Source organism: Crassostrea angulata, chromosome 7 (assembly GCF_025612915.1).
Source record: "Crassostrea angulata isolate pt1a10 chromosome 7, ASM2561291v2, whole genome shotgun sequence".
Taxonomy (NCBI): Eukaryota; Metazoa; Mollusca; class Bivalvia; order Ostreida; family Ostreidae; genus Magallana; species Magallana angulata.
The window spans coordinates 51,208,787-51,235,796 of NC_069117.1; the positions used below are offsets into that span (position 1 = coordinate 51,208,787).

The following is a 27,010-nucleotide window of genomic DNA, read 5'->3' on the forward strand; positions in this document are numbered from 1 at the left end:
AGACATTGCTGTTTTTAAGAATTGATATGTACAGTGTGTATTATGTTGAATATCAATAAAAGATATAAAAAAAAAAAAGCGGAGGCTCGTAGTCCAGCCTTCACCATGGATAGGGCGTTCGAATCGTATAGACGGCATTTCATTTTTAATCCATTTGCTTTTAAGTAAAACATGTTCTGCTTTTTTATTGGATTAATATATAAAAAAAAATATCTAATACCATTTATATAATGACAACTATTACGTAATGTTCATAATCTGTACACACTATGTCGGATAAAAATAGCGAAAGCACAGATCATGCTGTAATGCATCGAATAAAACAAAGGAGAAACATGTAAGTAGCAAGTGCATATATTATTGTTTATCATGTATTTGTCAGAGAATGCAGTTGTACTGGTGCACAGTTTCAAATATAAAGATTTTTTATATGTTCATTTGCTATTTCAAAATCCTGGGTACGGGGGATTTGTCAGGCCTTGTACGTTTTTTGCCAAAATCTTCGGTCATTCACTGTTCTAAATTGCAAACTTATGTATGCATGGGTCCTATACGAAAGACGAATAAGTCGAAATTACGAGATCCTTTTCTCGTTATTACGGGATCTTTTCTCGTTATTACGAGATCTTATCTTTTAATTACGAGACAATTAACTCGTAATAACGAGATCTTTTCTCGTAGTTAAGAGATAAAAATATTTTTCTAAGTGGCCCTATTCGTCTTTCGTAGTCCTGACTCCATCCTAAAAGTATTTTTATTTAAAGAATAAGTTTTTATTGACTTTCAATATTGAATATTGACCCATAATGGATCAAATTCGTGGTTTTCACCGAAAAAGTTTTATTAATTTTTGTCAAGCAGTTAAATTTATTTACCTTAACTTCACTGTGTCAATGTAGCTCACTACGATAGGCGAAGGCTCGTAGTACTTACTTCTCGATTGAGATGGTGTTCGAATCATATACACTGCATTTCATTTTTTATTGGATTATTATGAGGAAAAAAAAATACCAATTTTTATAATGACAACAATTACGTTATGTTTATTTTCTGTACACGCAATGTCGGATAAAAATAGCGCTAGCACAGATATAATTATTACATGTATGATGCAATGTTTAGAAAGTGAACAAATAAAACAAAGTAGATAAGCACCAAGTATATGCATTAGTGTAAATTATTTATTTGTCAGAAAATGCACTTCTGTATTATACATGTACGGATGCACACTTACGTAAAGATTTTTTATATTTCTTATGTCATTTCAAAATCCTGGATACAGGGGATTTGTCAAGCCTTGTACGCTCTTGTCCCTTGAGAGAGAAATAAAAAGCATCCCTTCCATTGAAACTAAATAATTTTTTATGTCACATCATCATTTGTTTGTCTTCAACATCATCCATATACATTTTTTGCAGTATATTTTTAAAAATTCAAATGGCTATAGAATTGTTACATATTTTAAAAACATATATACACATATTTTGCTTCATAGAATATATATAGGCCACTTGTAGGGAACAAAAATGAAAGTAGAGTATGTACAAGGCATTACCTGCTAATTACATCTAAATATAGCATTGATATGATTATTTTGTACGAATCAAGTGACCCTTGAATTCAAATAAAAGATAAAATCTAGGAAATGATGATTTTGTTCACTTTTTAGAAAATTTTCAAACTTTTTGGTGCATTTTCTTGGCCATAAATGACCTATGTCCACTTACCGTCTCCATCAGTACATTTTTTAAAACAAAACAAAAATGGCAACATTCTTGGAATCTTTTACTTAAATCAAATTGTGAACAAAGTTTCATTAAATACATGCACTTCAGATATCACAGAAGATTTCATTAATATTATGACAACACAGTTCACTCTCATTAATCGTTTATAAAAAAAAACAGCTGTATAAGAAAAATAATTCTAACACATTTCCACGTCAGAAGAACGCACCAAAATGACTAGAAAGATTCATATACATTGTACATATTGCATGACCAAAAGATATTTTGGAAGGAAACTTTGAAAGATTTATGCACAACTGATTAATCCATCTTATGATTCTTCTGACTATTCTCATGACAAATTAAGATTATATGCATATGCCAATAAAATTGAATACATATTAAAGTTTCCATATCATCTTCACAGATGTTTGTTTGGATGAATATAATTATTTTCCTTCAGTTCTTTGAAAGTTTCAATACCTTGCATTTCATCTGCATGTACCTATAGCACCATTGTCTAATGTTACACGAGTTAAAATCATGTTCCACAAAACAATTTACCTGTGAATCTTTCTTTTCTTTTCTCCATGGTGTGAATATTTCAATACAACGTATTAAGCACATATATGAGGCAACAAAATCCACACCCTTTCTATTCTCTCTCAAAAAATAAATGTAAACTAATAAGATATGCAACTTTGTAAATAATCATGTGTTCCCATAAATACATGTAATAGACATGTGATTGATGTTTTAAAAAGTTGTAAATTCACATCAAGTCATATAAAAAAAACATGAAAAAGTATAAGCTTTCTATAAACTAAATAATAGAGATAAAAATACACTATCACCTATGTGGTATAATTTCTGAGAGCATAAACATTGCTAAGCTGCTGATTATAAAGATGCCTCCTGGAATTGTGCTCAGTGGGCAAGGCTGGATTTCTAATCTTACAAGAAAGAAAAACAGGATATACATTAGCAATACCACAGGCCAACGGCAGGTTTCAATGTTTTGTCCTACCGATTTATTATCATTAGCAGAATTATTGGATAAAACCAACCAGATTATTGTTATATGAAAAAGAATTACTAGTCATGCCGATGAGACATGAAATTTCATCACAAGTGTTTGGTCATGTTATTTCCTTGTTAGGCAAATGTAGAAATAATTTTTCCCACGAAGAGGGGTGTGGAATAATTTTGTTTGCAGTGAGAAGGTTTCTGAGACCTATTTTAAGACGGCTGGATGGGCGTTGCCATTTTTAGAAAAAATAGATCTCCTAAAGAGGAAGAGTTAGGTGGATCTGGTGGTTAATTTTGCTGAACACCCAGCCCCCTTAAATTTACCATTTGAATTTCGTATAAAGTACCAGTAGGTCCAGATTCCCCTGACCCCCCTCTAGAACAGTACATGCAGTCATGTTTTTGATAAATCCTAAAGCTTAGCATTACAATCACTTTTACAGGACCACTGCATGTACATCGTGGAATGATGGGACATCTTACCTACTACATCCTCCGCTGTCTCCCAGTGCATCGATCGCTGAACAGCAAGCTTCCAGCGAATAAACCTTGCATCTCGTTCTACAATAAATAAAGCCTAGCAATCAGCACTGTTGAAAAATTAGGCTCTCCAGTCTGGTATTCTCTAACATTATAGTGTCTTACTATGTCAATTCACTATTATCCTTGTTCATTGTTTGAGAAAAATAGTTGATACATTGGATTTTGTTTTATATTTATATATACCAAAAAATTAGAACAACTTGAAGGCATATCTGCAACTTCAAGGTTATGATGTGCATTTTACAAAAGAACATACAACAAAATGTTTTTGCTTTTATCTGAACACTCAGTAAATAGGTATTTCACTATACCAAAGAAAACTTTGTTTGAAACGAAAGTGGATTTTTAAAAACAAATTCGAGTTATTGGACTCTGATTTAAACGACACCAGAGTTGTTATAAAGTTAAAAACGAGGAAAATTGATGTCAGTGGATAATTAAAATGACTATTCACCATGGGTAGATAGCACGAAAACTATTTGACAGTTAGAGAGAATAGCAACTTTATTTCATGTAATTTTATACATAGAAAATATAAACAGAGGTATCAATAAACTAGTAAATACATCCCTAAGTAGATTCTTTGGTTTACCTTTCTCTCTGATACACGGGTTGAATGTATCTGTGGTGATATTGCTGAGGTCCTTGGAGTCCAGGCTCCACACCCCCACCCCCTCTGCCGCCCCAGCAGCCATGGCCGCCCCCAACGCTGTGGTTTCTGGCATGGACGGTCGAACTATACAATTATAGAATGAGACTATATAGGCTCATATATATTCAATGATGGGTCTTTTTTTTTTATATATTCAATATCCACATGAAAAACTTATTTTGTTTCTTCTTAATAAAGTTATGGACAGGACTTTAATTGATGTGCACTGGAATTATCAATCACACAGACAGACATTGAGACAGCTAGGCCAGTATGGTTATATATATACAGATATAGATAGATAGATAGATAGATAGATAGATAGATAGATAGATATATGTGTGTATATTCAAATCCCCCCCCGTTCAAAAAAAAAATAATTTGCAAGTGTTTAATAATAAATACAAAAATAGTGAAAATATGAAGCTTTATTGTAATAACAAGACCTAAACAGTCCAGATTACCACTCCTTAAACAGACGTAATATTTCTATTATTTGAACGGTGACATAAAGATAAGATTATCAATACATTAACATCTCCGCTTAACTCATTTAGGAATGTTTTATTAATAAACCATTCCTTCATTAGCACCATTTCCTCTCATTTTCATTCATAAAATCATGTAGACGATACAGGTGTAGATGTTTTTCTTTTCAACAATGTGGCAAATCTGGGTAAGGTAGCAAAATACAATTAGTCTCAATTATCAACATCTACTACCGTAGTAAAAGACCTGACACTAGAGTTTGTTTATCTCATTACTAAATGACCTTTACATCAAAAATAGCCTAATACAACAAGGCCAAACTTCCTGTGTTATGATACTTGCCTACACTGATTCCGAGAAGGTCTGTCTGTAGCTGCATTAACAGCTGATTGGCCGTCATCCCTCCATCAACCTGCAGAGACTGGAGGGGGATGCCACTGTCCTTACCCATTGCTTCAAGAATCTGTAAGTACACAGGATGTTATTTAATGAAAGCAATTAACAAACACCTAATCTGTATAGTAGTACACACTCCCGTTTGCTTACTATGAGCTAAGATCCCTAATCCTCAGTAGTCATAGGTGGATGTTTTGTTTTCTACAATTCTACAGACTGAGGACATGACATTATCAACAGCTGATGGAAGAACTTCTTGGTGACTGTTACATGTATCAATACAGACAATTAAATTACAATGTATATTACTACCCCAGCTGCTCTAAGCATTTTTGATGGATTTGCTGCATGCATGGTCAAATAGAACAAAGGCCAAAGGTAATATCACACTATATGAGTGATACCATGTCAACTAGCTGCCACTGATATTGGCCCACTGCAGACACTGCCTTGTTTCCATATAAACATTCAATTACCTTATAGAGACAGCATTGAACTATTTTCATGACCATATGAAATGACTACCAGGTATATACAGGGTTATTTTTGCCCATCTACACTTGAAACAGTTTTGCCATTCTTGAATTTGCCCGAACTCAGCTGGGTTTAAAGAGGTAGTTTGAGACATTAGAATTCACCCAGTCATAAATTTGCCAGCTGAAAACAAGGGCAAAAGGGGTGGAAAAAAATGGGGGCAAATATTTCCCAGTATACAGTACTTTCTTCATTTCTAAAAGTAGATGTATCAGATACATGAAATTCTTAAATGTAGCAATAAGTACTATTATTAAACACAATTCACGCACCAGTTTAGTTCTAATTGAATTTGTGGTTATTTGTAATTTGAAATACATGTATGTTACACTGTTTAAGAAAAAAAGAATATCAAAACATACATGTAATATGTACCGGAGGTAGGAAAAATGAACATTTTTTTTCTACCCCATTCTTGGTTTCCTGGTGGGACACCAAAATTCAAGGAATATGAAAATTAGTACTGTATTTTGAATTTCTTGCTAAATGCCACCATTTTTCTCTATTTCTTGATCATGAGACACTAGAAATCATCACCTGTGTTTGACACATGACCTTCAGATTCTCAGACTAAACCTTAGACCTACAAACTTGGTTCAAGGTCACCCTTACTGATTTAAAGTAGTTTTTGAGTAGTTTAACGCCCCAACTGAAATTATCACCTCATAATAATCAAAGAATGATTCCTTATTACTTATATTTATATAATTTTCAGTCATTGTATGATAAAATATTAAAATATATATATATAAAAGCAAATCCCGCTGGTGCTATAGTTTTACGTCATTTGAATTTATTGGACTGTATAGTACAAAATCGATACATAGTGTTATCACAAGCAAAGACATTGACAAATGTAAAAATTAGTATTTATGAAAATACATCATCTATATGGGAAACATGAACATGCAAAACTTCCCAGCCAATAAACGAAATGCCTTCCTTGATTGGTAATGCATATAAATGAAATAAATTTTCTGAGTATAGTTATCAAGGTTTAGCAATGGAACTGTTCTTGTCATCAATATTTACATGTGTTTCTTTCCTAGTTGTCAGTGGGTATTTTTTATTTTTACCCCAGTAATTAGAAGGTATGTTTTATTCATAAACTAGATAAATCTTAAGTTTTGTTCTACAGGTACTGCTGGGGTGAATGTTCACGTTACTGCAAATGGTTGTACTGTACTCATACAGTGGAATAAAGAAACTCATTCTGAAGTTTACATTGCTATTCGGAATGTAAGGGACAAAGATAATTTAGGCATCGAGACGAGTAGAGGAAGATTTACTTATGCTGATGTACAGCCAGGTCAATCCTACAATATAACTTGGACACCTATAAGAATTATAAATAATACCGGTACAAGAGTACGAGACTGGACTTTAAAGGAAGAGAATTATGTTTTAATTCCTCGAGGTAAGTGTATAACCCACTGGTAGTTATTGTATATATGGAGGTTGTTTGACAGTGTTGTTGTCAGTGCTGCTGTGTGTAACAGATTTCAATTTGTTTAAGACTGCAACATTCAGACATCATCATCTTCAGAGATTTCAACACCTAAAATAGGTATGTTTAAATTATTACTGTTATCTTAAAACAATACACAAAATAACTTTGATGCCAATCAAAACTATACATGAAAACAAAGATGGGTGGAAAAGGCATGTAAAATGCCTATACACAGATGGATAAGATACTGAAAGATTAAAATATCAATTAATCTGGTACTTTTTTAAAAAAATTATCAAAAACAATTTGAATTTACCTTTTCATCGATTTGTAACCCTTGAATGTGTTCAATACTTAGAATGTGTTGACTCAAACAGGTGTAAACATATTAAATCCTCCAAATAGTAACATTTTTTAGAACATACTTCAAGACTATATCTTTTAAAGTGTGTGTCTGTGCTCTATAATTTCCTCATAGTCTGAATAAGGTCTAATGAAAAACAAACCGATTTCAATCAACAAAAAGGTGGAGAGATGACCAACTTTACATTAATAATATCATTTTGTAGCCCAACAATTGAACCTTTTGAAAAAAATAATACAAGTCCGTAAATTTGTGGCCAAAGTAGCACATAGTATTTACAACCTACTTTGTTGTGTCGGAAATCACAAAACAAAAGCTAACCTAATACATGTATACCTAGGCTTTTTATGTTGTGGGTTCGATACCACCAAAATTTAAGACAATATTGTTTTCTCTTAACGCTTGTTAAATATATTAAAAACTGATCATAGTTAGAAAATGTACTTTTGCAAACTTGTATCATAATATATTTGAATAAATTTAATTAAAAAAAATAATTTCTAAATTGTATTTCATGATTAAACCAAATGAACATATGCGCTGTTTTCTCTCTCCCCCCCCCCCCCCCCCCCCCCCCCAATCTTCTTGAAACTAACAGCAAAAGAGATGTATAATTTCAAATAAAATGATTATAACATACTTGTGCATTTGGAGGTTGTTTGTGTGTTGTTGTCATTGATGGTGCTTATACATATAATGCATTTCAATTTTGTTTAGACTGCATCCTTCAATCATCTTCACAGACACCGACACCAAAAACAAGTATCATTATTTTTACTGCTTTTATCTTTATCATTTAGAAACAACACATTAAATAATTTCAATGCCAATGGAAACTTTATTGCAGAAACAAAACTTTTCTAATTTTTTTTTATTCATTTCCCAATTTTAACTTAACTTTTGTGCATATAAGAGGTGATATGTGTGTTATTGACAATGTTGTTCTAATATAAAAGAATTTATTTGCTTAGACAGCATCCTTCAACAATCATCCTCCGAGATTTCACCAACACAAGAAACAGGTATGATACACTTTACCGGTACTTCTTTTACTATTGTTATATTAAAAGCACTACAAAAAATAAATTGTAGACATGATCTATTAACATACATAATGCGTAGGTCTCATTGACTAAACACAGATGCTTTAAGGTACCTCACTACATCAAGACATACCGATACTTCTTTTTTAAACACTACTTCACAAGATGGCAATTTACCAGTAAATGTTTTGCTAAATTGTTTGTAAATATTGAATTTGGTTGAATATCATGAAAGCTCTGCGATTAAAGTATTGGCTTGTGAACTGTAGATCATGAGTTTGAATGCGTCTGGGGCTTTTGTAATCAATATATACTTAAAACTAAATTTTTTGAAATCATATTTTTTATCCAAAATTGCATAGTTTTTTCATCAATTTTATTTATATGCTGGGACTCCCCATGCATCATGCTATCCATCATATTCAGTAATTTTCTGCCGATTTTCGCTCTATTTCAAAATGGAGTGATCGAATCACTTAAAAATGAAATGTTCTCTTATCACAACATGGTTTTGTGTAAATAAGTACAAATTTTGACATTTTTCATATAGTTTTGTTTGATGCTTTTTATGCTCAGTAAACTTTTATTATTTATACACTTATAATATGGCTTTTCTCTCTGATTTTTTTAATACTCAACCCTTAAATAAATTAAAACATTACATCCTACAAAAAGCAAGATTAACTCTGAAATAAGAAAAAGTTGGAAATTATGACCTTCTAGCCACAAGTTCTGTTCAGTGCTTTTTCAATGGATTAGTTTAATCAAATGAATTAGCTACATATCAGGGGGGTACGTATAACTTCAAAATTTATAAATGAGACAATTTTTATAATAAAATTTTGGTAATTTAATTGCCATATTTTTTTTTTAGAAATATTACACAGTGATACATGTACAATTAAACATATCATTTTAAACCCACTCTCTGCACAGATTCCAGTGGATTCTGCGACGTCTATTTCTGGGTGTCAATGTTTGCTTTCCCTGTAGCAATTGGGGCAGTCATTGTTCTCACGTACCTCCACATCATAAGGAAGTTCGAAGGTATAAAGTACACTGCATTAAAAAATGCCTCACTAATGTAAAAACGATTAAGTATTTTCCTTGAACTTTATACCCCTGATAACCAATTACATGTATATATATAGTTTCCTTTTTAGGTACAAAACGCAGCAAGCAGAACGATCCCCAGTCTGCCAGGTATAATATGTATATTTTCCTCATTGCCATCATGCATTTCCTGATTGTCATCACAATTGATTTTATATAAATTTCAAATTGTATATATTGTTTCAAAATAAGGTCAGCTGGAGTCAATGTGAAATCAACATGCTATTCCAACGACACTCCAAACTATTACGATGAAGTTCAATACTCACTAGCACAGGAAATTGAGCGTTAATATTGTTATTGAAATTTAACCTTTTCAATTGAAAGATCATGTATCTCATAATTATTTTCATGTAATAATTACAAGTATACTTGAATTTTATGTTCATGACATTTTTATAATCAGTAGAAGTGTATATATGAGCAATGAGTTTATTATATTCAAGTGTCATAAAATTTGCCAAAAATGGGGTAAATATGTAACCTTTATACTTGCATCGTAATTTTATACAATGATTAAAAATTTTTATCGCAAAATTTTTGCGTATCATTTTTTATGATGTTTGAAAATAATGTCATCACAAAAATAAATTAATTCACTGTAAACTGTCGAGATGCATTGCAAAAACTTGAAGTGGTGATACAGGGCTTTCTTTTGCCAGCCCTGGAACATCAGTTGTCATTTCAATGCATTGGTTACTGACAATGGAAGTTTTAAACACAGCAGCATTTGTACAATTAATGTTAATTTGATTTTTGGTGTCATCTCATATCAAAATCTTTAAAATAAATCATTGTTGACTTTTACAAAAACCCATTTTGTGTCAAGTACTTTTAAAACATTACTTTTAACAAGAGTCCAAATGTCCTTAATGGTCACCTAAACTTGTAAAGGATTTATAGAATGGCATTTTAAGGTTTTGACCCCCCCCCCCCCCCCCCCCCAAAAAAAAAAATATGACAATTACCTTGCAAGTAATTTTAATTCAACTGATCTGAAGGTCTAAAGAAAAGTAATTTCCTAGAAATAGTTTAATACCATACATAAGACAGCAAAAGTGGTATGTAGACAAAAATATTTAATATACTTCTATATACTTGCCAGAATATGCCACTTAAAAACTATATAATTCGAGTTTAACATTTTTATCACTCAATAAATTATATTGAAATTTGTTGTTTTGGAGTTTTTCTCATTCAAATAGCCAATAAATTACATTATTTAAAATGATTTAATACAAGTATCTTACGTGAATAATCAAAGGAGAAAAACTTCCCCTCGAAGTAGATTAAAATATCAACAACAATAAGTTTAAAGGGTTTCTGATAAAAAAAAAAAAGGTGAATGGATGTGTGACTCGGACTTGATCAGTAATATTTCAAGGTACAGCCATACGCCATATACTATACCTTATCAACATTACTGGTCAGTTTATGAAAAAGGAATAAATGAGGGTTGAGGTGTAGGGTAAGGAAGTTAGGCATATATTATCAAATTGACAAGTGGCCCATGGGCCTTATCAGTCACTTCAGTAACTGCAGTATGACTTTTGCAACGTATATATTCATGTACATTATAATAACTGGGCTAATGAGACCATTTTAAATGCTCCAGTATTGTTTAATCCAAAAAACTTTCTAAATTCTAAGCAAGAGGCCAATAGGCATTAACGATCACCTGAGTACCATAGCCCATATACAGACTTGTCGAGGAGTCTCATATATGCATTTACAGTCAAACCTCGTTATCTTGAATTAGATGGGACTAGGTGTCCAAGTAGCATAATGGACAATGAACTTGCTTCTCACCGCTGCGACCCGATTTCGATCCCCGTGATCGACAGTGGTTGTAATAGGGAATGGAGGTCGCCCGCTTGGACACATGGGTTCTCTCCGGGTACTCTGACTTCTTCCCACAACAAAGACCCCTTTGCGCTAACATCCGTGCCACCGAGAGATATTAATATACGTTGTAGAACTTGTTATCAATCGTTGTAAAATGAATAAAGTTCAGTAGATGGGACTGGTTAAAAACTTCAAGATATCCGAGTATTCAAAATATCAGGATAAAATGCTGAAAGTTCAAGTGTTTGGTACTTAAAAATCACTTGGACATATCCATTGTATTCGAGATATCGGTGTTCGAGATACTGAATTTCAACAATAATTTTCATTCTGGAGTAGAGAAATTATAATATTGTAATGACAACCACCGTCCGGCCAGGAATCTTTCAAAAACGACTATGAAACCAAAAGAAAATAATTTTTCCATATTTTTAACTTTCAAGATAGGTTTTATGTGTATATGTTTTCATAGATAAACTAAAATAAGGTAGCTAGTATACATGTTTTATTTAAAACAACAACCCATCCCCCATCCCCAGGGGCAGACAGAAACTCTCCCTTTGGGCATTTCAACAACAACAAAATCTATAAAATGGCTGTTGTTACACACTTCACCTGTTCCAGTTTTAGAATATTCAACTTGCATTAACATTTCATCCCCATCTGGCATTTATACCAAAAATCCCTTTACATGGACTGCATACCAGTGATTTTGGTTTGCCAATTATTACTTTACTTCTAAAAATCATATTTGTTTTTTTAGAAAGTTCAAAAACTTTGATAGATGGCTTTATTTTCTTTCTTTATAGGCAGTCAGTTTTTATTCAGTATCAGCAGAAGTAAAGAAGACGATTTTTTAAAACATTAAATGCATTAATGATTATTTTGGCCCCGCTAGGGTCAAAACCCCTACCTCGGGGACATGAAATTTATAATTTTGATAGAGGACTTTCTGGTCTACAAAATTATGTGTTCAGTTTTCCTTACAAGTGTGTGGTAGTAGAAAAGATTATTTTTACCATTATATGCATTAACACTATACAGCCATTTTGGCTTGCCATAGAGTCAAAGATTTTTGAAAAATTGGCATTTCTCTTACCATAGAGATGCTTTCACACCAAAAATAGCAACAATAGGCCAATGAAAATGTAAAATTGTTAATGCATGATGCACACCACACGGCGCACACCGTACTACGACAGACGAAGACCAATTGCAATAGGTCACCTGAATCACTCAGGTGACCTAAAAACCTGGATGAATGCCAGACTAGATGATCGCTAGAAGACTGTCGAGCATGGCTCAATTCCTAAAAAATGTAAAATTCTCATCCGCAAGAAGACTGTTGCCTTAAAAACGTCTTACCTCTCTTGTTTGGAAACACACAGCCTCCAGGGCAGCCCTTGCAATGTGTTCCTTTGTTGTAAATTGGGTTAGCCCACAAATGATTCTGAAACAATAATAAATAAATCATTTCACAAATTTGGGGAAATATTGTTTTTAGGTTAGTTTCTCTGTTTAATGCCAAAACAGAGAATTGTTTAAAAGAATAATGCAATTAATTAGGAACACGTGATATATGATCAATAAAGCCTTTACCAAAACCTGCCAAAGGGGTTAATTGTTATAACCCTGTCCTACTAGTAGCTTGTCTGCTAAAAAATAAGGTGTAGGTACAATTATTTTAAAGACTGCATCAAGTTTTACCCAAATTCTAAGCCCCCTAGGATGGTGTCATATCCCCCCACCCTCCTACACAATATTTAGCTTAGATAGGCTCGGCAAGTAATTTCCTATCAGAAATTAAAACGGTTGAAAAGTTTAATAGGAAGTGCAATAATTTCAATGTAACCATAAATAAGGATTTAAATATTTATTTCATAATTTTAAAGCAAACTTTAAAAATTTTAAGACAGTACAGTGCACCTTATTAATCAAAGTACTGAAGTACGAGCAAAGTTAAGGTTATTGGCAGGTAGTTCCTCAGCTGTATCTGATTAATATTGTGCACATGTTTTCTAATATGAATTTTTTGGCTTTTCCAAGAACAATTCCGAGCTTCATGTACAGTATGGTAAAACCCCATACATAGTCATGTAATTTGATGCAGAACATAGAAACGTATTATTGATAAAAAAAAATTTCAGGTCAGCTGAAACTTTCAGGTCAATACAAATTTTCAAGTCTTTCATATTTTTGCATAACGGTAAGTAATTAATATGGATGTCATTTCATGATAATATTCTACCACATTTCATATGGAAATATAATACAAATGTAATCACACACACAAAGTCATTTTATTTGATGCAAAACATAAAAGTTTATATCATTTTTAAAAGTTTCAGGTCATTCTGAATCAGGTCTTTAATATTTCACGTCTTTATTATGACCCGGTCCAAACTCTATTTCACTTCCGGTTTACCAGAGGAACTGCATAGGACAGTTGATTAAAATCAACTCCCAAAAACCAACTTGAAATCAAAGGCCTGAAGGGCCATAATGGCTTACGGGTTTGATATGACTATATTTACTTGGATCACGTATGATTCCCTCTATTTCTTACGGAAACCTTAGTTTATTTATAGCTCTATAGAAAGTAACTAGCTACATGTAATTCATAGATCTATAGAAACTAACAGGACCGATATCAACATGCCCCATTTGTTGATTGGTCGAACCTTAGTGACCGAAACAGACAGGATTGAAATCTAGACGCCTCTTTTATCAATTGGTTGAAACCACCATTGCTTTTAGGAAAATCATAGACTGCATAAAATAATAATGATGATGTCAGACTCAAACTCCAATATGAGACAATTTGTTTCTTTCTTTTATCCAACGACTGAAGTACATTAACTGTAAATTCATTCAACTATATAGGACACAAAAACACTTAAAACCAACATGCTCTCAAATATCAGTACACTTTGTATTCCTACGCACTATGAACTTGCGCGATAGTTGGTGCACGGTGCGACGTAACAGCGCCAGAGCCAGCGCGAAATCTATGTGCGTAAAAATAATATAACCAAATGATGAAATGTACTGCATGTTATGTACTATAATTAATGAATTATCATGAAATCTACACCAACAAGTATTATTCCATTTTATTTGTATTTCATAAATGTATATTTATTCATATTTTTCTGGGTTTTTTTCTACTTTTTTAAGAGGCTGACCTTTACAAGCTTTTATAAGAAATGTAGATTCACAAGGCAGTTCTAACACCTTCTGTTTTATTTTTTTCCCTTTGTACAGAGATAAACTCTTTGGAGGGGGAGGGCAAGAAACAGGCAGAACTATGCAATTACAGAAAACTTGTTTTGACACCAAATTTAATTAAAATTAATTACTGCACTATAACTTTGCAGTCAGTCTCTCTTCACATGACATGTATACACAGTCATTTTCAGAGGCATACTATACGATGTCTCTATGTTATAGTAATGTGACATCGCTTCCGTATATGACTTGCAATCAAGCTTAACTGTATATTGTTTTCTTATTTGAGTACATTTGGTCTCAAGTTTCCAATATTTTTACGACAAATAAACAGTTCAATCATAGCACAACCAAGGTAACTCCATTGAGGGAACATTGCGCTATTTTTAGATCTTGGAAAATCCCCAACATTCGATAATGGCGGAGGTGTCGAAGAAGGCACATTATATTAAAACAAGTAGTAATTGCCCCTCTATTTATGCATTTATTACCGATTTTTAATCCCAGTTTCAATATATCTCAATCATAAGTTCAGTTCTTTAACCGTTAAACACTTTCCCCCTGAGATCGATTTCGATCGAAGTTAGCGACGCTCTCTGCGGGTGCAAACGTTTTTATGGAGATTGAACGAAATAACGACAACTTTACATTTACTTATCACTGTTAGGATCTGAAATAATTGGGAAAAGATTTTTTGCTTAGAATACATGGAAGTATGCATAGCGGAAAGCATGGCGGCACTGTGTGATGCATGGCCTATACCTCTATGCAAACAAGGCCTTGGGAAAACACGTCTGCAGTTAATATTCATTCGCGTTAGAATTCGAGTTTATATAAATAAAGTCAATTCATATTGGTTACAATAACATAAGTGATAATAACATATGGAAAATATAATCCTGCTTAAATATATTTATTATGAACAACAAACAGTTAACTTTGCAACATTCGAATAGAACTGTTTTTTGTCGCACATGTTCAGATAACTGAACTCTTTGCCGTAAAGATTATCCGGCAACTAGATGGCCGTAAGCCATAAAAATGATCAGCGTAGTCGAGCAAAGATCTTGTAGTTTTCAGCACATGTCAATTACTGTCAATCAAAATCCACGTGGTACAAATAAACAATATATCAAGATTAATATAGTTTGTATGACCCTGAAGCTTATAATTTCATTAGTTAGGTATGTGAAAGGTATTTTTATGTACTTCAACTGTAACAATCAAAGTTATTTCTTGTTTCCTAACATTACAATGGGTAAAACACGCATGTTTTTTTTTTAAGCTGTACAGTCTCTTTAATGTTAATTTTGGGTAAACACACATGTTTTTTCAGCTGTACAGTCTCTCTAATGTCAATTTTGAGTTCATTAGTCTATCCTAAAAGGACAAAAGTTCAAATACAGAATTATATCACGTAAACAGCACTTGCTTTTAAGTAGAAAATTCCCTGATAATTAACCGCTTTAACGTAACATATTTCTTAAATATTCTCATCCTATAGAGTATGGCCATGATGCAATATGAGACAATATTTAAAAAATTGGCATAAACAGGAAAGCTGACATTTTAAAGATCTGCTGGTTATAATTAACAATGGGATAGAGCTGTTAATAAGTAAGCTAGAACAACACGATCTCCGACATCATACTAAAGTTTCTGCTGAATTTCAAAGTTTTCACTGGCAAATAGATATCCGACTTAAGGAATGCTTTGGTAAAAATAATGATGATAAATATTACATAAAAGTTCAATACCCTCTTGCGTCCATCTGCCAGTATGGACAGAATAGGCCAGAGAAGGCAGGAACAAAATAGCAGCCGTGTGTGCTGTCCACCTTAGCAGCGAGCACCTCTACAAGGAAGAGGAGAAGTAATGTTACAATGTTACAGAATGTTATACTGTAAGAGTTTCAAATAAATGGAATCATCATTGCAGACCAATTAAATATTGAATGATACTGGTAAAGTCTGCTTTATTCAATATAAAACAGTTCAGAACTGTTTGTCTCCCATATCAACTTCTAATTTAGTTATTGGTTTGATCAACATGTAAAATAAAGATACATGTATAAAAAAATTATTAGGATGGCAAATTCCCATCCAAAATACTGGTAAATATATTAAATCTTAAGGTGGAATGCTACACAAACAATTTTATTTCATGGATCATTGAAGTATCATTTCTGAAATATGATTTCTTTGTTCAAAGAAGGAAATTACAAACTTAAAAAAACTGCGCACAAAATACAGGTATGCAATTGCATGCATCATTTGTGTTCCATTATTTCTTTTTTCCAGAAACAATTCTGAAAACTTCTACATCTGAAGGAATCATCCTACATGCAGACAAAATGACTTCCATCTCCTCAACCACTAACATCCCTTCAGCCTTAATAACAAACAGCTTTGAATTCAATGACTATTCAACTTTAACCTGAAATGTGCCTTACCCACTTCCTCAGAGGTTTTGATCACCCCAAGGTTGTCTCTCAGCCAGCGCACACAGGCGCCTGCTATAGCCACGGCTCCCTCTAGGGCGTACACCACCGGCTTATTCTTTCCAAGTTGATACCCCACAGTGGTCAAAAGTCCTTGCTTGGACTCCACAGCCTAGGCAAAAGATCAGCAGGAAAAATATGTTCATCAACTATTGCCAATTTAATTGAGCTGAAAATGAAATTCTAGTTAATAGGATGACCTTTCCACATACCTCTGTTCCTGTATTCATTAATAAGAAACATCCTGTGCCGTATCTATGTAAACAAAGTTCTATAAAGCTTAGCAGTTTGTCATTCTTTCATCTTGTTATAGTGAAGTATACAGGTATATGTGTATTTGTCATAGTTAATATGTAAGTGTTAAAAGATAAATAAACTAGCTGCCAGACTGTTTTGACGGCATTTCAAAAAACATTACATTTTTAAGATTACATCGCATGTATGACTTTCTTGAAATTACACATCACACAAACATTTATAGTAAATACACAACCAATGAATGAATGTAAAGCTATTAGCACATTTACTTTCTTGAAATTACACATCACACAAAAATGATTAATGAACTACACCAAATATAAATTAAATTAATTTTAAGCTATTAGCACATTTAAATCACATGTTCAGCTTTCTTGAAATTACACATCACACAGAGATAAATGACTGTAAAGCACATCCAGTGACTGAATGAAAGCACACTCTCACAACTTAATGAAAATGCCCTTCATTGAATGAATACTAGTACATGTAGTTCATTTGCACCATTTTACTAACGTACTCCATAGAAATAAAAACAAATAAAATTCTGGGCATCCTTACGTATTCTTTGCCTGCCCAGGCTTAAAACACATCTGTCCTACCATTGCTGACTGCTGGTCTCCCAAAATCTAAAATAAAACACAAAAGACATCAGTTTTTAAGCTTGTCTGGACTATATTTTCGTATTTCCGCATAAATAGGGTAGGAGCAAAAACGCTTGGGACATAGTCACTAGGTGTGAACAATAAATAACCCTATAATAACCCCAGATATAGGAACATTTTGTAGAGGTCCCATTTTCATTTGGCCGTAAACTTCTGAGGAGCTCCTGATCTCAGGAAGAACGGACATTGGTATGTCAAAGAAACTGAAAAAAAAATGTCAACAGTTTTTATTCAAACCTATCTATCACATATGTGTTGGGAAAGTAGGCAAAATATTTGGTAATCACTGTAAATAATCAAAGAAAAATTACCCATAAAGCTTTTCGTCCCATCTCAAAGTATGAATATTCATAAGCATCGTGCGGCTTGCATTGGTTACATCTGTGGCATGAACACCCCCACTAACACCTCCTGTCAGGTTCTACACACAATAAAATTCATTCAATGTTTCACATGTTGTCTCCTATTTCAATAAAACACATAAAATCTTTCTAATGCTACAAAACTATAAAGAGTATATAGCTAAATTTGCATTTACCGGTACCATAATTTCAGGAATAAGCCAGGAAAAAACTACCATAAAATCTTGTGAATGATACACACTGATATATAATATCCGCTTGTGTATACATGTAATATGCACCCCAAAAGTTGGCCAAAAAATGACAAAAAGACCGTAGGTCCTGTATATAATATGCACCCAAATTGACAGCTGTTGTTTTCCCCAAAACTATCAATGTTTAATGATAATTTTATAATTCAAGAGCAATTTCTGTAATTTTGTAATCGGAATATAGCTTGAGAGATTACATTGAAGGCCGCTATTTTTCTTAAAATTTGGAACTTAGCCAAAGAAATATTAGTGTCAAAGTCTCATCCCCCAAAAAACACAAACCGTTTTTTTTTATCATAATGAAATCCAGGCGCAATTAATATTTGATGAATGTTATAATTGATGACAAGCGTACCATATGAACATTAAATGGGCAGAGTTAAGAAAAACATATTATTGTTTTTCGTTTTTACAACTTTACATGTAAAGGACAGTATGATTTACATTGGTATCAAATATCATCTGACACTTCAATGATGGGTAAAGAAAAGTTTTTTTTACGACAGCGGAGAAGTTGTATGAAGAGACGAACAGCAACCGAGCTTAGTGCTTTAAAGCGATAACGTTTGCAGATCTAAATCAAACAACATCAAAAGAAACGATTTAATTGATTAATTATAGTCAAACTCTTTGATTCTTGTTCAATAAACATTGTGAAGAAACTTATGTACATCATATATCGTCATTATGAAGTCGTACAAATGATTGATCTATTTTTAACAGTGTATATGTAAAGCAATAACTTATAACTGCAAAACTGGACACCAAATAAACAAGTTAAATGAATCATGATAATTGCCATTCTTCCTGCACTAGAGAACTCCAGTGAAGTCCGACACGAGACTCTAAGACACGAGACTCTCAGACAGGTGACTCTCAGACAGGTGACTCTCAGACAGGTGCATGCTTCTGACAATGGAAATTGTTAAACAAACACTAACCACGTGCCAAGTCAACAAGTGGCTGCTTACATAATGGTGAATACACTGCTGATAACTTGTTTGATGCAAGGAATAGCAGTCAGAGAGGATAAATATTTTAAAACATGGAAATAAAATTAAGAATATGGTATTTCAGACAAAGCAAGTTTAGTTTGCAATCATACAGTTTGTATAATTAAGAAATAAACAACGTTATTTAGTGAACATGGCGTTATGAATAGCAATTGTTCTGTTGGCATATTCCATGATGCACGCTAGCGCATCATGGAAAATATGCCAGCAGATCAATTGCTATTCATAATGCCATGTTCACTAAATGATCGTTGTTTATTACTTATATTTGCATTTTACCACTCGCAAATACCCTGTATTAGCCTAGACCTAGACATTTAGGTATTGCATTCAGACTTTAATGTATCCTTTATGACGCCGTAGTATACAGACAGAGCAATTGCGATTATAGAAAAATAATTGCAGTTCTTCTGTATAGGCTTACAGTGGGAAAGAACAATGGATATGCAAATATCAAGCAATATCTGCAGTCATACTCCCGCGGTATCCAAAATCACAGCCTGAAAAATTGGGTAGAAATTTTGTTCCTATGCATAACACGCAATCCCCACTTTTAATTAAATTTTGGCTGGAAAAAAGTGTGTATTATACACAAGATTTTATGGTATGAAAATAGCAAATTTCTAATTGTACATGTATTGCACACAGACATAAGAAATTACCCATAAGAGCCAGGAATCCACTGTCCCAAACAAGCACCTGTTCTCTTGTATAGCCTTTCTCACAGGCTCTACATTCTCCATCAGCCATCGCAACTTCACTGCGCTGAAATATGTTGTTATGGGAAGCCCGCAGTAAGCCTATTCAGGAAAATAAGCACCTCATTTGTAAATGCAATTCATAGTGCTTTTATTGTGAAATGAACTCATGACACAAATACTATCTTCACTAGCAAAGAGTTTTTGGTCCACTTTGCTAGCAAAGATGCACTAATACAAAAAGCATAAATTTTTAATATCCTAAGTTCCTTTGAGAGTGGGCCATCTTTTCACCAGTTTTGATCATTAGTTCAGCAGATAAAAAACCCATTTATAATTACTTTTGGAATGATTACCCACATCAAATGACTAAACGTTAGACAACAGTACACTAAGCTTCCTGCAGTTTGGAAAAACTAGGAGAATTAGTGACAGAGTTTAAAAATTTGAATTATGTGTTACCCTTAAGTGGTCTTTGTCTTTCTGTGGGGTCTTTGCAATCAGCTTGTCAACGGTTGAAGAAGTTCTTGTATCCAGCCAGACTAAAACAGATAAGTACAAAACACTCATATAATTCTCCTTACATTAACATATAAACATGCATGTTACACTCTAGTTTGTACATCAATCATTTTAAGCATTGAATCACATGTCAAAAAGTTTTAAAACTAATATTTTTTCCTGCATAAAAAGTGTATAAGATAAATGTAAAATTTTTACATTATGAATTTGCCTCTAATCTCACATGCAAAGTTTCAGGTGTATAGAGATACCTATAGCATTGTAGAGTGGCTGTCCAGTCAGCTTGTCCCATACAATAGTGGTTTCTCTTTGATTGGTTATACCAACGCCTAAAATAAAGTCATTGTTTAAACATGTACAATGTACACATACATTGTACATGTAGTTATACCAATCTCAATCATACCTCGGGCACCATCGTTTACACAAAATAAATCTGGTTGACGAATCTCATAGACAGAATGGTGAAGTCTCGCCATCTATGAAATTGATCAATCCAATATGTTTCCATAGTCAGTTAGTAACAAACCTAATAAGTAATAACAGTGGCAATGCAATAAGATATTATGATATGCATATATATGTATCTAAATCATCTCAATTTTTCATTTATACTCATTTCTTTTTAAAATAAGCAATATATCACTAATACATTCTTTTGTTTAATTCTGTAACAGACAAATTAAAAAACAATCTTGTGACAAAGTTCTGGTAATTAAAAATAAACACCATGAAGATCACGTTGATATTTTAATTAAAATGTCTGTTGCAAAACAATATTTTTCTACAAGCTTAAGTGGAAAATTACCGGTATTCCAACACAAAGAGCATGTTCCATGCATGCATTATTTATTAAGTCACATTATATACTCCCATAAGTAAACATATTTCAAGCCTATCATGTTCATTATCATATCCTGATTCGTCATTACATGGTCAACCTACCGGAAGTAAGTGAGCTTTAAAGAAAACATAGGTAATAAAAGATGACAAAGCTCACCAAGATGAAGCATCAACAATAAGAGACCACCTCTATCATAAATGAAAATCTTAGGTTCTGATTTATACCATGATATGTTACATGTATAAGGAAAACAAGATGTTATCTTATTATGACATATTCATTTGACATGATTTTTTTATTCAAATCATGTTTGTCTATTATCATTTAAATCAATTATATATTAAAAGCTGCACCATCAATCCAAGTTTGTTTAAGATACTATATATAGTAAGACCAGAGATGACTTAGACATGGCCATCACAAGGGCACCAGCTCTAAAAACCTTAACCTCTTCTAGCTTCTGAAACCCATGGCTCATTCAGCATTCCAGCTTTACAGGTGCATCAGTATCATAAGAAACACCATCCATGCAAGTTTGGTGAAGTTAGGACCAGTAGTGACTTAGAAATGGCACCTGCACCAAAAACTTCAACCTGCTCCAGAAACCTTAACCTCCTCCAGCATCTGAAATTCATGGCCAAGATTCAGCATCCAACTCTTTTAAATCCATAAGAAGGTCCAGATGCATTCTCCATGCAAGTTTGGTAAAGATAGGACACGTAATAACTTAGATAAGGGACCTGCAACAAAAATTTTAACCAGGTCTGGACGCTGATGCTGGGGCTGTAGCATAAGCTCCCCCCGACTTCCTTTCGGTGAGCTAAAAAATTAGTTAACAGCAAAACTTCTAGTTGCGCTGTGGAAAATTGTTTTAAAAAAGGACTTTTATGCTTTTATTTTTTATTTATTCCATGTCAGATCAAAAAATATCTTACACTTAATGTCAGAGACACTCAGATTCAGTGCCTGCAAATTTTCCACTGCTTTCTCAATGCATACATGGACGGACTGCAAGATTTCCTTGGGATCTTCTTCCACCCATCTACAATTATAAAACAAGACATCAATGAACATTTCTCAGCAGCAACTGAAGAGATGGTTGTCATATCAGGAAATTCTGGGATGGGGGTTTTAAATTCATCCTAGAAGAAACAAATTTTAGGAATACCAATACAAGCAGGAGAAAGTATTAAGACAAACTTGATACATAAACATGTACATGTAATTGCTTTGATGTTAATAAATGTACTGTGTTTAATGTATCATAAAAAATTATATGGCTGTAAAGGGTTATAGAATGAAATTGATATGGGACAAAAACAATGCTTGCTAAATTGCTTGCAGCAATTTGAATTAATATAAAAGCTAAGAAATCTTGCCCTTCTTTTGGAAGAAGTTGCTGAATCTCTGTCTGGTGGTAGGTAATCAACTCCCCCGTCTTACTGCAAAATATCTGAAATTGAAAAAGAACTTTCAAAGAAAAACATATATTAAGGTGGTATTGGACACCTCCATATTATGACATACTTCCTATAAAAATAAACAATAAAATCAAGTACTATTTCATAATATTTTTTCTTTCCCAAAATTGTTATGAACTGCAAGTATCTGCCATAATACAAGCATTATGCAACATATTTCTAATGTTGCAATGAAACTTTTTTAATGTCAAAATTGGAGTTAAATTACCTTAACATATGCATTTTGTATCAACTACAAGTTAATTTTTGTTTACAACCAAGATATTTATGTCAACATACCAGATTATCATGTTGATCAGTATGTGAGTTCTTTATGTCAACATACCAGATTATCATGTTGATCAGTATGTGAGTTCTTTATGTCAACATACCAGATTATCATGTTGATCAGTATGTGAGTTTTTTATGTCAACATCCAGGATTAATCTGTTAAGTGTTATTTATCAATGTCAACATGCAAGATAATTATAACTGTAGACTTAGACTTATCTATTGAATTATCCTGCATGTAAACATAATTTACTAGCATCAAGCCATAAATAAGTCACATATCAACATAATTATCTTGCATGTTGATGTGAATTAGTTGATACATGCCTAAAAATACTGCATGTAGGCATAATGTATATTCTCTCCTCTTTATATCACAGGTTCCATTGTATCGCTGATTCCCTGTATATATAATTATGTCTGCTTAATTATATTGCTTGTTGACATAATTATGCCTCGATCATGTCAACATACAGTAGTTATCTAGTACTGCATCTAAATTGCAGAGAATAGTGGCAGTACATGAAGTTATTATCATTATCAAACTTTAATGATTCTCTTAAAAATTGATTACATGCATGTTTAACTCAATTATCTTGCAAGCATAAACAATTATCAAGCATGTTGGCGAATTACAGTAGACTCGTAACCAAACCGTCTCGTACCTAAACAGACTTGTAATGAAATAGTTTGATTAAAAAATGACTTTAATTATATTATTATGTCTGCTTTATCAATGAAAGAGTGAGAAGAATTTTTAATTTGTCAATATAATCAATCGATCTTTTTTTTAGAAATAAGATTGCATTTTTAAAAACAGAAATTATCTATCAAATGTTGAAATAGTTGAATATAGAAAACTCTTTGGCAAACTTAATGGATATGACATTAAAATATCCAAGATTCTACTTTCAATTATCTCATTAATTTCTAAATTATTTGTAATTATATCAAAAGCTAACCTTAACTTGTTAACAGCTTAATTTTTATATTTACAATCCACTTATCATTGTTCATCACCAGACCAATGGTCTGTGTTGGGTATGAGTTGATCACTTTGAGTACAACTTCACTTGATTCCATGACGGCATACTTTTCTTTGTGCATGTTGACTTAGTTTGATTGGATGGGGGGTGGAGGGTTATGCCACGATTAAAGAGAGATATTTTGAATGTCTAACCATTATCAAAGACAGTTAAAGGAAATCCTATATTTTTGCTTAAAACTTTAAACAAGAAATCTATTGTCAGACATTAAAAATAATACAGTCAAGAAAATATTGTTGGGCCGATTTCATGGGTTAATGTGAACCTGCATTACCCTCTTTGCATGAGACTGTGTTATAATAGATTAACATGCATATCAAATAATGTTATACTCTCAACAGTACAGCATTTAAACTAAAGTCCAAAAACACATTTACCAAAAATCTTGAACTGCTTGTCCCTTGGTCAATGGCCCCTACAAGAGTTTTGGACGCCATAACTGCTCTTGTCGGTTGCTTGCCTATCAGAGTTTACATTGCTTGTATCTAATCTACATAAACTCCTATATATCAATCTTATATCAACTGCACACACTCAAACGAGTCAAAGAGCTGGGTCAACTGCGAAGGAAACCGTGTGGGTTGAAATGCACAGAAGCGGCATCGATCAAACTTAAATTATCCGGAATGTTAGAAAAGCGTCCACCTTTTCCAATACCCCTCTCCCCTTTTTTTTTAATTAAAACTTGTAAAAAATTTATTCATATAGTAAAAATTAATCGAAATCGGCCTCTGACCCCTTCCCCGAGAAATCAAAATTATCACTCGGAGCAAGTTCCCACGGGTGGACTCAGCCTTGGGGAGCCTGACACTGAGAACCTACTGACCTGCAGCTAGTTCCCTGACGAGATAGATGGTATGATATACCTCGTGAAAACCGTATATGCACCAAATGTAACTGTATTGAGATAGGAGATGAATTTCATTATTTATTTCATTGTACAGATATAACAATTAAAGATAAAAGAGTTTTATACATACCTTCATACTTCTACACACAACCAAATGTTTACAAATTTCAACAACTCTTTAATACTAATAATAAAAAAAATGTTGATTAATCTGTGTAAAGTTATAATTGAGATAGTTAGCTCTCCAGGTTAATTTCTAATCATACTTTTTTCCTTTTTTCTTTTTTTTTCACTTTTGTATTGTCACTCAAATGCATGCAATGTATGTATTATTGTTTAATTGATTTTTCTCAACACTGTTATTTATGCAGTTCAGAGAATAGAGAAATTGTCAATTGACGTTTTGAGGACGAATTATGTGTAGATATTTATATATAATTACATTATATATATATATATATATATATATATATATATATATATATATATATATATATATATATATAGTACTAAAATTACTCCTACAGATTATAAGTTTCTTCATTGCCATGAAACATGGGTAGAGCCCCCCCCCCCCCCCCCTTCCACTGTTTCTCGCAGAAAACTTTTTTCTAAAATTTACATATTTTAAAAAAAAACCGTGAATTAATATGGAGTTGACAAAAAGAACGCACGTGACATGTATAAAATATTCAAAGGAAACTAAATTGATATGAAATATCAATTAAAAGAATTTGGATAAGCAGGTTTTTTCTTTGTTGAATTGAGCTATATCTTCAAGAGATGAAAATATTTTCAGTATGGTTAAATCCCTAAATGTTTTAAGAGAAGTTCAATAACTTTTAACGCGCATTAGATATTTAATTGTTGTTAGCGAACAATGACTGAAAGACGCAAGCAAAAATTCAGTTGCGGTGGCGCATCGATTCAGTACTCGGTGATGAGTGCGTCAGTACATGCAAACGATTCCGTCTGGCAGTTGAACAACAGTTTAGGTTTTCCATCCAAACTGAGATAATTATAATACTTAAATGTACACAAAAACTAGGTTTTGGACATTGCAGACAAAAAAAAGAAAGTTTGTTACTATTTTTATTTCACTAATTACATGTATAATAAATTCATATTTTATGAATTACAACTCCCGCTTTATCTTAGTGGAATTAGTTTGTTAAAGAATAAAACTGAAGAAAAAAATAGAAAGATACAGCAGCGTTAAGAGATAAATAATGATATATAGATGTTTATTGATTGTACATCGGATTCTCCTGCTTTGATTTAGTGAAATGCAAAATCTATTTATACAAGTATATATGCCAGTATAGTGAGAAGTTTTTGTATTCATAGTTAAAAACATATTTTGGGGTATTAAGTTCAATATTTAAAAAATAGTCAAGTTGTATTAAGTTCATTATTAGAAAATGGTCAAGTTGGATCCAAAATGAAATCTCTAAAACGCCCAACGCTTTTTGTTACTGTAATGCAGCTTTTTGAATATGCAATGAAAGTAATTTTGCTCTTTACCAAGTTGTATTAATTAGTTATACACAGACGTCGTACGGGGCAGGTTTTCGACAGCATCGCCAGAGCTTCCTAGCAATATATTCATTTTTTACAAAAAAATTGTAATTCACAGTACTGTATAAACCGACAGGTCTGAAATCTACATGATCCAGATCTAACCAGTTTATCGATGGGTTAAAAACCTTCAGAAATCTAAGAAAAATCACGGACTGCAAGAAATAATCATGATGATGTCAGCCTCGTATCCCACGCAAGACGACTTGACTATTTCGTTTATCTAACGTACTGATGCATGTACATTACCAGTTGGTAC

General features: G+C 32.8%; 2 protein-coding genes and 1 long non-coding RNA gene across 9 annotated transcripts; 2 read left to right on the plus strand and 1 right to left on the minus strand.

The window, feature by feature from the left end:
• The first annotated feature begins 271 nt into the window (after positions 1 to 271).
• LOC128192711 (uncharacterized) lies at positions 272 to 4,849 on the plus strand. Its single transcript, XR_008244560.1, has 3 exons — positions 272 to 337; positions 3,200 to 3,374; positions 4,741 to 4,849. It is a non-coding gene; the product is annotated as an uncharacterized LOC128192711 (long non-coding RNA).
• Positions 1,769 to 24,909, minus strand: LOC128192708 (glycerol kinase-like). 2 transcript variants are annotated; one of them, XM_052865604.1, is made up of 17 exons: positions 24,701 to 24,909; positions 22,906 to 22,979; positions 22,462 to 22,568; positions 20,934 to 21,011; positions 20,623 to 20,702; positions 20,125 to 20,262; positions 18,148 to 18,257; positions 17,937 to 18,039; positions 17,733 to 17,800; positions 17,126 to 17,168; positions 16,866 to 17,025; positions 16,171 to 16,267; positions 12,551 to 12,635; positions 4,783 to 4,903; positions 3,892 to 4,035; positions 3,240 to 3,317; positions 1,769 to 2,675 (listed from the first exon to the last, which is right to left on the minus strand). In XM_052865604.1, exons 1-17 carry the CDS (start codon positions 24,758 to 24,760, stop codon positions 2,578 to 2,580), a joined length of 1,644 nt encoding a protein of 547 aa, XP_052721564.1. In that variant the 5' UTR covers positions 24,761 to 24,909; the 3' UTR covers positions 1,769 to 2,577. The 2 variants fall into 2 exon arrangements, with proteins under 2 accessions (XP_052721564.1, XP_052721565.1); XM_052865605.1 differs by having other exon boundaries at positions 1,769 to 2,680.
• LOC128192709 (uncharacterized) lies at positions 4,920 to 10,271 on the plus strand. Of its 6 annotated transcripts, none has more exons than XM_052865606.1 (8): positions 4,920 to 6,425; positions 6,509 to 6,787; positions 6,887 to 6,937; positions 7,902 to 7,946; positions 8,156 to 8,224; positions 9,164 to 9,274; positions 9,391 to 9,430; positions 9,533 to 10,271. In XM_052865606.1, exons 1-8 carry the CDS (start codon positions 6,374 to 6,376, stop codon positions 9,630 to 9,632), a joined length of 747 nt encoding a protein of 248 aa, XP_052721566.1. In that variant the 5' UTR covers positions 4,920 to 6,373; the 3' UTR covers positions 9,633 to 10,271. The 6 variants fall into 6 exon arrangements, with proteins under 6 accessions (XP_052721566.1, XP_052721568.1, XP_052721569.1 ...); XM_052865608.1 differs by having other exon boundaries at positions 8,156 to 8,206; XM_052865609.1 differs by lacking the exon at positions 7,902 to 7,946.
• Positions 24,910 to 27,010: the final 2,101 nt, after the last annotated feature.